This window comes from Nanorana parkeri, unplaced genomic scaffold (genome assembly GCF_000935625.1).
Source record: "Nanorana parkeri isolate BGI_ZX_2015 unplaced genomic scaffold, ASM93562v1 scaffold1028, whole genome shotgun sequence".
Taxonomy (NCBI): domain Eukaryota; kingdom Metazoa; phylum Chordata; class Amphibia; order Anura; family Dicroglossidae; genus Nanorana; species Nanorana parkeri.
The window spans coordinates 50,750-61,174 of record NW_017307296.1 but is presented as its reverse complement, the minus strand read 5'-3'; the positions used below and the strand labels follow the sequence as shown (position 1 = coordinate 61,174).

Genomic DNA, 10,425 nt, shown 5'->3' with positions numbered 1-10,425 from the left:
GTGTTTGTTTTGTTTGGACAAACGATTCTACCTCCGGGCAATGTTTTTTGGAGCCCAGGCTCATGCTTGTATCACCTAACCAGGCAATGTCTCGGGAGCCGATGAGGGTGAACAGTCAGCACAATACAACCTGGTAGACTTTTGCTTTTGTGAAGGAATATGGATCATATCAAGAAAATGTCTTTTCCTATGTTTGAATTTGCTTCATAGCTTTGTGACTTTCCTTACTCAGCTTTAGCGTTGCTATGCGTAACCAAGATATATCCTGTATTCGGGAGCGCACCGAGATTACATGAAAGGAATGCCGAGGGAGGATGCTACAGGCAGAAGATATCTTTGACTAACCAATTAGCGAGAGACACAGGACTTTAACTAACAGCTCCTCTAGTTTACCCAATACTACAAGACATTTAGAGATAACAGATGTGGGCATATGTGTGACGAACACTCTCCTGTTATCTGTGTATAATAGAGAGAGACCGCCCTGAATAAATTAGAATTTTCATAGACCGTTAACCCTGTGTCTGCGATTTTTCCGGTGCACCGAACGCAACATAATTAGGAACAGCAGCAGATATCTTGCGTGAACCCAGTTGTGGTTCTGATCCATTTCACTTTGAGAAAAATCAGCCAGTTCTGATCAGCTCCTGATATTTCCATTCTTCTAGAATTGCTATTGTTCCTCTGAGATACAATTGGCATTGGGGAAGGAAGGAGCGGAAGTCTACTATTAATATAAATATTATATCAATATTATGGTACCACAAGGACACTTTTAAGATTAAACTCATTCTTATTGTATACCTGATGAAACATTTCTTTAAATATACAATTCGTATTTCTATGATATACACTGAGTGGCCAGATTAATATTAATATAACCACCTGACGTTTGTAGGCAAATTATCTATAATTAGCTATAATTAGGCGCTGAAGTTGGTAGAGGGCCAGACCATTATAAATAGGGAAGCAGGTTGTTACCACGACAGTAGAAGTGATTTGTTTCTGAAGATACGGGGAAACAACGCGATTTAACAGCCTTTGAACGTGGGATGATTGTTGGCGCTCGGAGCCATGGAGCGAGTATCAGCAAAACAGCAGAATTCGTTAAATGTTCAAGGGCAGCTGTTGTTAAAGTGTTTAAAGACCGGACTGTCAGCCGAAAATCTGGGTCTGAACGTGCGAATTGTGGCCGTCAGCGACTAGTCAATGTTAGGGCAGAACGGAGAGTGGCAAGACTGGTACAAGACAACAGAAGGGCAACAGTGCCGTGTCAGATTCCTCGCATCACCTTTCATCATCTCGTGGAGTCACGAGGCGGCCCAACGAAGTACTGATGGGGTGGTCATAATAATCTGGCCACTCAGTGTATATACAGTATCCACATCACACATAGAAGTCTCTGAGGGCTAACCTCATCCTCAGGCCCCATTCACACTAAGCGACACTTACCTCGAGCGGATCCGCGCGGCCGAGATAGCGCGACTGTTCGGGGCGACGATCGCGCGACCTTCACCGTCGGGCTGCATGCAAAAATAGAAAAATCGCACGACATGCGCGGGAAAAAGGGTCTCACACAAGCGACACATGACGAGCGACATGGAGCTGTTCAATAGAGCAGCTCCGTTGAAAATCATTGGACGGCGACTTCTCGCGATATCGCGTGGCAAATTTGCGTGATATCATGGCGGAAATCACACGTTTAAACGCCCAGTGTGAATGGGCACTCAGGCCCCATTCACACTGAACGATTTGTCGCACGATTTCAGCTCCAAAATCGCTCAAATATCAGCTCAATGTAGCTCGTCCAATACATTTCAATAGAGCTGTTCACATCTCACAGCTCCATGTCGCCTGCAGCTCGTCGCTCGAACATGGCCTATTTTTCGGCTGATTTAGTGCGATTTGGCCCAATAGACTTCAATGGTGTAGCTCAATGTCGTGCGACATTGCACGATATTTTGTGACATTGTCGCACTACGTCGCGCTACAGAAGTGTCACTTTTGCACAGAAATATAAGAAAGAAGGAATGATGTCACATCAAGACCGCTTTTGATTGGTTACAGCCCAATGTAGCAGCTTCGAAGTCCCTGCGAAAAGTCTCGCTACGAAGCGCAACAAAATGTGCACTGTAGCACAATCTATCTCAATGTCGCTCAGCTCAAAATTGCTTTTTTGGATGTAGCGCAGTGTGAATGGGGCCTAACACTGGACCCGCTACATAATATCAAGCCCATCATCATAGCAGTCATAGATATCATAGATACAGTTAAATATTGTTTTAAAACAAATGCTGCAACTTACAGTGGGTTGGGGATGACTCGACGCGTTTCACAAGACACACTTTGGCCTGCTTCTTCCAAAGACCATTAGAAATGATTTAATTTATTTATTACAGGTGTTTTATATAGCGCCATTAAATTTACGCAGCGCTTTACATACTATTCATTCACATCAGTCCCTGCCTTTAAAGAGCTTGTAATCTAAGGTCTCTATCTCACATGCACACATACATGCGAATACAGGGCCAATTACCCTACCTATGTCTTCATATTGTGGGAGAAAACCCATGCAAGCACAGGGAGAACATGCATACTGCATGCAGATAGTGTCTTGACTGGGATACAAACTGGGGACCCTTAGTGATGCAAGGCAGAAGAGCTAACCACTGTGCTGCCAATGTTTTATAATGATATCTTTGTACATAGATATGCTATAAACTCATCATCAAGCACCCCAGATTTAACTGTGGACCCTTATTTAGGCAGATGCAGGAAGCAGAGGAGGAACCCCCACCAGCATGCAGTGGCCTCAGTAATGCTCTCTTGCTCTGGACTGATTCTTCCTATTAATCCCAAACTCCCAATTTACAGTTGTCCTATTATAGTTTCTTAAATACCATCAGCTGACAAATCTCTATATGTCCCCACCAAAACCTTAAAGGAGAACTATGAGGTGAGTGCTTTTCACTCACCTCATAGTTCTAGCCGACCTGTGACAATGAGACTGTCACAGGTCGGCTCAGTAGATCGGGAGGTGAGCGAACACATACTGGGTTCGCTCACCTCTCGATCCTGTCACGGCTCTCTGCCGTGACAGGGGAGGGGCTGGATTCCCCTCTCCCCGCTCCGATCGGCCAGCGCTGACTGGCGGAACGAACGGGGAAGGGGGCGGGTACAGCTGGCTCTGCCTCTAGATAGGCAGAGCCAGCTGTCACTCACGCAGCTGGGCGGATCTCGACGTCCATGTCGGGATGCGCTCCAGCTGCGGCGTCTCAGTATACCGCAAGCTGCAGCTCGCGGTATACTGAGCTTAGGGTAACGGGAGGACGCTAGTTTGTATCCTCCCGTTACCCTAAGGAGAACTATGGGGAAAAACACTGACCCCATAGTTCTCCTTTAATTGGCAGCTTGTGACACCGATCCTCCAGGACATATTATCTCCTTCCAGCCTCCACCAAGGTTCCGAGGGGCCCAGTCCAGCAGGCAGCAGCCATTAGTATCTACGCATTTAGGCGATTGTGCGTGTTTATGCCATGAAAGCTTTGAGGAGCAATCATGTAGCAGTCACTTGTTGGCCTTTATACTGAGATCGAGTGTAGTATTTTCTAGACATGTGCGATTCGTTTCGAATTTTCCGAAATTCAGACATTTGTACACTGATGTGTCCGAATTTCGCATCCCGTCCAAATTTCGTTCAAAAACTAAACTGAATCGGACATGGGACTTTTCTGGCCAATCAGATGTATTTTTCTGTTTAATGCATCCGAATGGGTCTGAACACAAATTTTTGTTATGGCAACATGGGAGCCATCTGATTGGCCAGAAAAGTCACATGCCTTAACGAAAATTTGTGTTCAGTATATACATATAATACTAAAGCTGAGGCTCCTAGACCCGAATGCCATTTGGGTCTGGGAGCCTCAGCTTTAGCAATATATGTATATAACTCCTACATTTGTACACTGATGTGTCCGAATTTCGCATCCCGTCCAAATTTCGTTCAAAAACTAAACTGAATCGGACATGGGACTTTTCTGGCCAATCAGATGTATTTTTCTGTTTAATGCATCCGAATGGGTCTGAACACAAATTTTTGTTATGGCAACATGGGAGCCATCTGATTGGCCAGAAAAGTCACATGCCTTAACGAAAATTTGTGTTCAGTATATACATATAATACTAAAGCTGAGGCTCCTAGACCCGAATGCCATTTGGGTCTGGGAGCCTCAGCTTTAGCAATATATGTATATAACTCCCAGACCCGAATGGCATTCGGGATCCGAATTTGCGAATTGCAATCGGGAGCCCCTGAATGCCATTCGGGTCTGGGGGAGCCATATACATCTATTACTAAAGCTGAGGCTCCCAGACCCGAATGCCATTCGAGTCTAGGAGCTTCAGCTTGAGTATTAATATCTGTATATAGTTTTATGTGGTAGTCGTAACGAATATACGTTCGTAAACTCATCCAAACTAAATTCGTACTTTGCCCGAAACCCAAATTGAATTGAATTTGGGATCTGAATCCCGAATTCTGAAATATCCGAACCGAATTTTTCCGCAGCTTTCATGTTTAGTATTTTCTCCTGTCAATGTCTAGGGGTATTCATTTGCTGTTATGCTGGCTTACTGGCTGGGGAGTATATCATCTAGTATGATGGGGGTTCACAGGAAGCCTTCTACAGGAAGGTGGGATACCTAGTGGCATTGTGTAAGATAGGAAGCTCAGCTACAGACATAGATCTCCTAAAGGTCTATCCCCCCTCCAAGCCACTGTAGATCTATTGTATTCGTCCTTGCGGCTCCGGCATTTAACTGGAATCTCCTTCTTAGCTCATTACGCAAAGTGACACATTAACAAGGTTATGCTGATGTTACAGTCAGGGTCATATTAATTCATTCACATTAACACAATTTCTAAACAAATGAAGACGAGTTCATCCATTGAGGTGGAAATTGCATTCCAGATAAAGTTTTTATCATTACTTTTCAGAGTACAGTAAGGCTGCTACATGTCGCAGGATGGAAATTGTGTTGCCCATAGCAATGGGCCAAAAATCACCTTCGGTAATTGGGCGATTATTTGAGTTATATGCTTAATGTGGTGACACTCGGGTTTGTCTGTCAATTAACTAATAGCCTTGCATACTTGGCTCAGGAGGTGGTGGTGGTGTGGTCACAGCTTATCTAAGGGTAATCGATATCCTCTCCCCAAATGGTGCCATACCTAAAGTCGGGTACAGACGGTTTGAATTTCAGCCGGTTCCTGGTGATTCATACCATGGGTGCCGCTGTTGGTACCCTTCCGCCCGGCATCCCTGGATCAGCTGATCTAAGGAGCCAGTTGGAAAATTCTTGGACCGAACGGAGCTAGCAGCTAATCAGTTAATACAATGCAAACAGCAGGGGATTCATCCACCAACGTCTATCCAATCAATTTGTATCCAACCAGGCAGGCCCTTGCACTACATCGTTATTGGTAGATCTAAAGGAGAGTACAAGATAAATCTAATCTGAAAGTCCATCCATGCTAAACAGATAGCGGCACCCAGCAGCAGTCTCAGGGCTTTTGGCTGTCTACACAAGGGAGGCTTATAGGTATATAACATGCATACAATACATTAAATGCTCAAATAATATTATAGAAAGAGCTTTGTTAAAATTAAGGTCAACAGGGTCTCTTTAAGGGTCCATTCGCACTGCGTGGTAACAAATGCTAAATCTTTATGAATGGCACCCCAATACACTGTTATACTTTGGCACATTAGGACACACATTCTGTGCATTGCAGCATGCTACCTTAAAAAAAAAAAAGAGATGCGTTCTTTGAGCATTTGCTCTCACTGGCGGAACGGACGGGGGAGGGGGCGGGTACAGCTGGCTCTGCCTCTAGATAGGCAGAGCCAGCTGTCACTCACGCAGCTCGGCGGATCCCGACATAAATGTCGGGATCCGCAACAGCTGCGGCGTCTCAGTATACTGCGAGCTGTAGCTTGCGGTATAGTGCGGCATCTTAGTATACCGCGAGCTGTAGCTAGTTTGTGTCCTCCCGTTACCCTAAGGAGAAGTATGGGGGAAAGCCTTAACCCCATAGTTCTCCTTTATGCTTATCGGTCACCCAACAGGTAATGAACACAGTCTGTGTCCGGCATTACACAGAACCATGAATGAACAGAAATATCCATGATCCAGAAACCGGTGAGATCCATTCTGACAGCAATATTGTATCCCTGCACAGCGATCAGGACTGGAGCAGGCACGGCATAGACATATGCTGCTGGGAAGGATTAAGTCATCAGACGTGTCACAGAGGGACAGTGCGGAGTGACCCAGATTCCCTATCAGCGCAATATCCCTGATTACTGCGAGCGCCATGAATAAAACTACCCCTGTCTGTATTCACTTCACCTCTACACACTGCTGAGCTGCTATAGATATGAGTGTATCTGAACCCAATAATCAATGTGTAATCTATTGCAGCACCCCAGCCCTCAGATGTGGCGGCTGCATTCGTTTTCTTTTTTCAGGCATTTTTTTCACTTGCTGATACAATAGCTTTCTGTGACAATACTCACTCACCTTACTGTATCAGATCAAGAGAAACAGGATTGGGTTACAGAAACCTCTCCCTCTTCTCATCGCCCTAACATAGGGGAAGGTGTTCTGTAGTCCTGCAGAGATAGCTGGGAACAATGCTAAGGGTTGGTTCACAGCAGTTGCATTAGGCGAAACCCGATCACCCTAGTGACGCGTGGACATTTTCTTGGGAGAATAACTTATAGCCAGGGGTGTCCTGAAGCTGGGTGTCATCCGGAGCGGAGACTGGGTGACACCCCGTCGTGATGTGATAGCGCATGCGCGATCACCTCATTGACGCCTGCCGGTGGCCATCTTGGTGAGAGAGGAGGGGACGTTCACCCAGCGGGATGAGGTATGCCGCCGGGTCCCCTCCTCTCTCCTGACACTGTCGGGCTCTCGGTCCGCGACCGAGTGCCTGACTTTTTAGAGGGGGTGACACCAAAATGACTGTCAGTCAGTCATTTTGGTGTCACCCCTCCAATGGGGTCACTCGGGTGCGGGCTGCATCCCCCGCACCCCTCTTGTGACGCCACTGGTCGTGGCTTATTCATATGTAAATGTCACAGTTGAGACTATTTTCAGTGGGGGGCCAGTAGCTTCTATCTTAATTTTGGTTGCCCCTGTCTGCCTGACATCCTGTGTCTGACTTTCTCCTGCCATGAAACTGGACACAGCATTCAAAACCCGGACTGTCCAGGTTCTGTTTGATGATCAAACAGAAATAAGATAAGTAGGCCGCTCATTGTCACACGATTACACATCAACGTACAATTCCGTCCAGCACACGGTCTGATGGAAAGTTCTCCTCAGATCCCCCCCCCCGCCTTAAGGGCCAGTGCACGCTTGGGCGATCTGTGACTGTTCAGATTGCCACGCGGTCAGGGAGTCGCCCATCACCGACGATCGCGCTGTGTCGTGCCAGGCGGATCGCGCAGCTTCCCGCCGTGATTCCCCAGTCGTGCCAGGCGGATCGCGCAGCTTCCCGCTGTGATTCCCCCCGTGCTTCCAAACAGCCGCGCGTCGTGTAGCGCAAAAAAAAGGTACATAATCTTTTTCTGTGATTGCGCATGTACCACATTGAAGTCAATGGGGCCGCGCGGCAATCGCTGTCTGCAATTGTGCACGACCCACCGATCCTCGGACGCAGGTCCTGGGTCGCTCAGGTCTGCACTGAGCCTAAAAGTCACCTAATGTAAGAAGTTCCAAAGTGTACCTGTACAGAAAGTTAAACTTATACTTATCTTACCCCAGGGGCGTCCCGAGGCCGGGTGTCATCCGGAGCGGAGGCCGGTTGAAACCCCACCGATTCGTCATCTCGCATGCGCGGCCATCTAATTGAACGCCTGCCGGCGGCCATCTTGACAGAGAGAGGAGGGGATGTTCACCCAACAGGATGAGGTATGCGAGAGTTAGCCGGGGGCTCTTTAAAATTTTGGGGCCCCATGATTTATAATTACACTCCTGGTAACAAACCTGAGCACATTATTGTTGTCTTGAGCCAGAGGCGTCCCCAGCCGTGATGTCCCCTGGTGTGGCCGTCATATGACACCCACTGGGACATCATCATGCATACGCATGACGTCATCTATCACGTGTGTAATGAAGTCTCGCGCACTTACCCACCGGCGGCCATCTAGGTAATAGACGCCGACAAAAAAGGGGAGGGGACGTTCACCTGGCGGGATAGGGTATGCCGTGGGGTCCCCTCCTCTCTCGTTCAACTGTTGTGCTTTCTGTTCATGACCGAGTGCCCGACTTTTCAGAGGGGGTGACACCAAAATGACTACCCCTCCAATGGTGCCATCCGGGTGCTGGCATCACCCCCCTTGTGACGCCACTGCCGAATTTCAGATCTGAATCCCGAATTCCAAAATAACTAAATATCCGAACCGAACCGCTGGGTCCCCTCCTCTCTCCTGACACTGTCGTGCTCTCGGTCCATGACCGAGTGCCCGACATTTTCGAGGGGGTGACACCAAAATGACTGCCAGTCATTTTGGTGTCACCCCATCCAATAGTGTGACCCGGGTGCGGGCCGCTGCCCCCTTGTGACGCCACTGCCTTACCCCCCTCACCGTCTTCCGTATCGCTGGGTGTGACGTCACCATCCTTCCGGGAAGATTCCTGGGGTATGCTGAACAGGAGGAATCTCATGGGAAGACACTTCGGTCAATTGCAAGAGCGTCTTCTTGCGAGATTTCGGCTGCTCTGTATTCCCTGGGATCTAGGTGTGACGTCATCCTCACCTAGGCATGGCGGGTGCACGGGCGGGGTTAGGTAAGTAAAATCTATTATAAGTACCGCTAACATTAGGTGAATTTCTAAAGGGGGAGGGGGCCCTGACAGAATTAGTGCATTTTACTGCAAGGTGTGCTTTAACTGCCCCACGCCGCTATCGCCACTGACTTTCCACTGAAATCTCAGATACGCTTCCAGGTTGCAGGCACCCCCTGCTGAGCTACGTGATCCTATCCGACAGCCACATTACTACTGTGTCCAGAGCCCGGGCCGAAGGGGTAGGCAGAAGAGGCGGCCGCCTTCAGTGATTTATCGGGGATGCGGCGCAAAATGGGACAGAACCTGCAACCTATAATGCTGAAGTAGTATAAAGCTCATGGAGGAATGGGATGTGCGTTTTGGCTTGTTTGCCTTGGGTGCTTGGGCACGCAGGGACTATGCAGCACTATGTCCCCGAGGAGCTGTAGTTGGTGGAACCACAGAGTGCAGATTGATCACTGCTTAAAATGACCACCAGGGGTCGCAAGGAGGGGAATGTAATGGTTCCTCCAGGGTAAAAAGCTTTGAGAAAGGCTGGCTTGGGCCCTCTGTCACTGTTCATTGCTGTCTGCGTCCCCATTGGGCAGATTCACCCCTCTACTTGTTCTGGCGATCATTGTCACCGAATCAAAAAGTAACGGAAATCCAAACTTTTAGCTTTGCCTCCAAGAGGTGAAATCTACCAATGGGGACACCTGATCGGGGAGATAACTGTCCAAGAGGTGGTTTCCCCCGCCTTGGGGTAATTTCTTCTAACTTCCTGTTGCGTCTCTGGGATAGGAAGCGAAGGGAAATTTCCCCAAAGTTATATAGACAGCAACAAAAATAACTGGAAGGGGTTTTTAACGCTTCCCTACTCTATACAAATATAAGTATTGGCTATAGATTAGCCAGGCAGCTAGCATTTTCAGAGCATGGTCAGCAATGCCAACCCCTGCAACTCTCTCAGGACAAGTTAAATTTAACTAATTCATAAATAACATTCTGACCCTAACCCTAACCCGGGAAATATATCATTAAGATCTTCAGCAGAGGCTGACAGGACATGCTGAGACTTGTAGTCCCCATGGCCCCTTCCTGCTCACACCACCCACAGCCAGTAAAACCCACATGCAGAGCCTGAGCCCGAGCCCGAGCCCATGAGGGGCGTGGTTTTACCCACAAAGACGCCCATTCACCATAAACCCCTCCCACTACGCTCAGTCCCTCTGACTGTGTCACACCTACTTCTTTTGATAGCAGCCATAACTCCGCCCCTAGACTTAACAGATCCGCCCCTAGACTTAACAGATCCGCCCCTCTCCGTTCACCCTCCCCCGCAGCCATTGGCTCGCCTCCTCACAGTCCCCGCCTCCAGCCCGTACTGAGCCATGGCGGAAGTGAGCAGACGTCAGCATGCTCGGGTTAAAGGAGCAGCCCCCCCGGAGTCCCCTGCACACAGGGATGAGGCTGTGGGGATGGCGGCCGAAACGGTGAGCGTCTTCCTCAAGCTGCTGGCAGCCGGCTTCTACGGCCTCAGCTCCTTCCTGATCGTGGTGGTGAACAAGAGTGTGCTGAGCAATCGCA

General features: G+C 48.3%; 1 protein-coding gene across 1 annotated transcript in view; it reads left to right on the top strand.

The window, feature by feature from the left end:
• Positions 1–10,212: 10,212 nt before the first annotated feature.
• Positions 10,213–10,425, top strand: part of SLC35D1 (solute carrier family 35 member D1) — a 22,955-nt gene continuing 22,742 nt past the window's right edge. The window contains exon 1 of the mRNA XM_018567300.1: positions 10,213–10,425. This exon is cut by the window's right edge and continues 1 nt beyond it. Within this exon, the coding sequence (XP_018422802.1) occupies positions 10,230–10,425 (196 nt within the window). The 5' untranslated portion in view covers positions 10,213–10,229.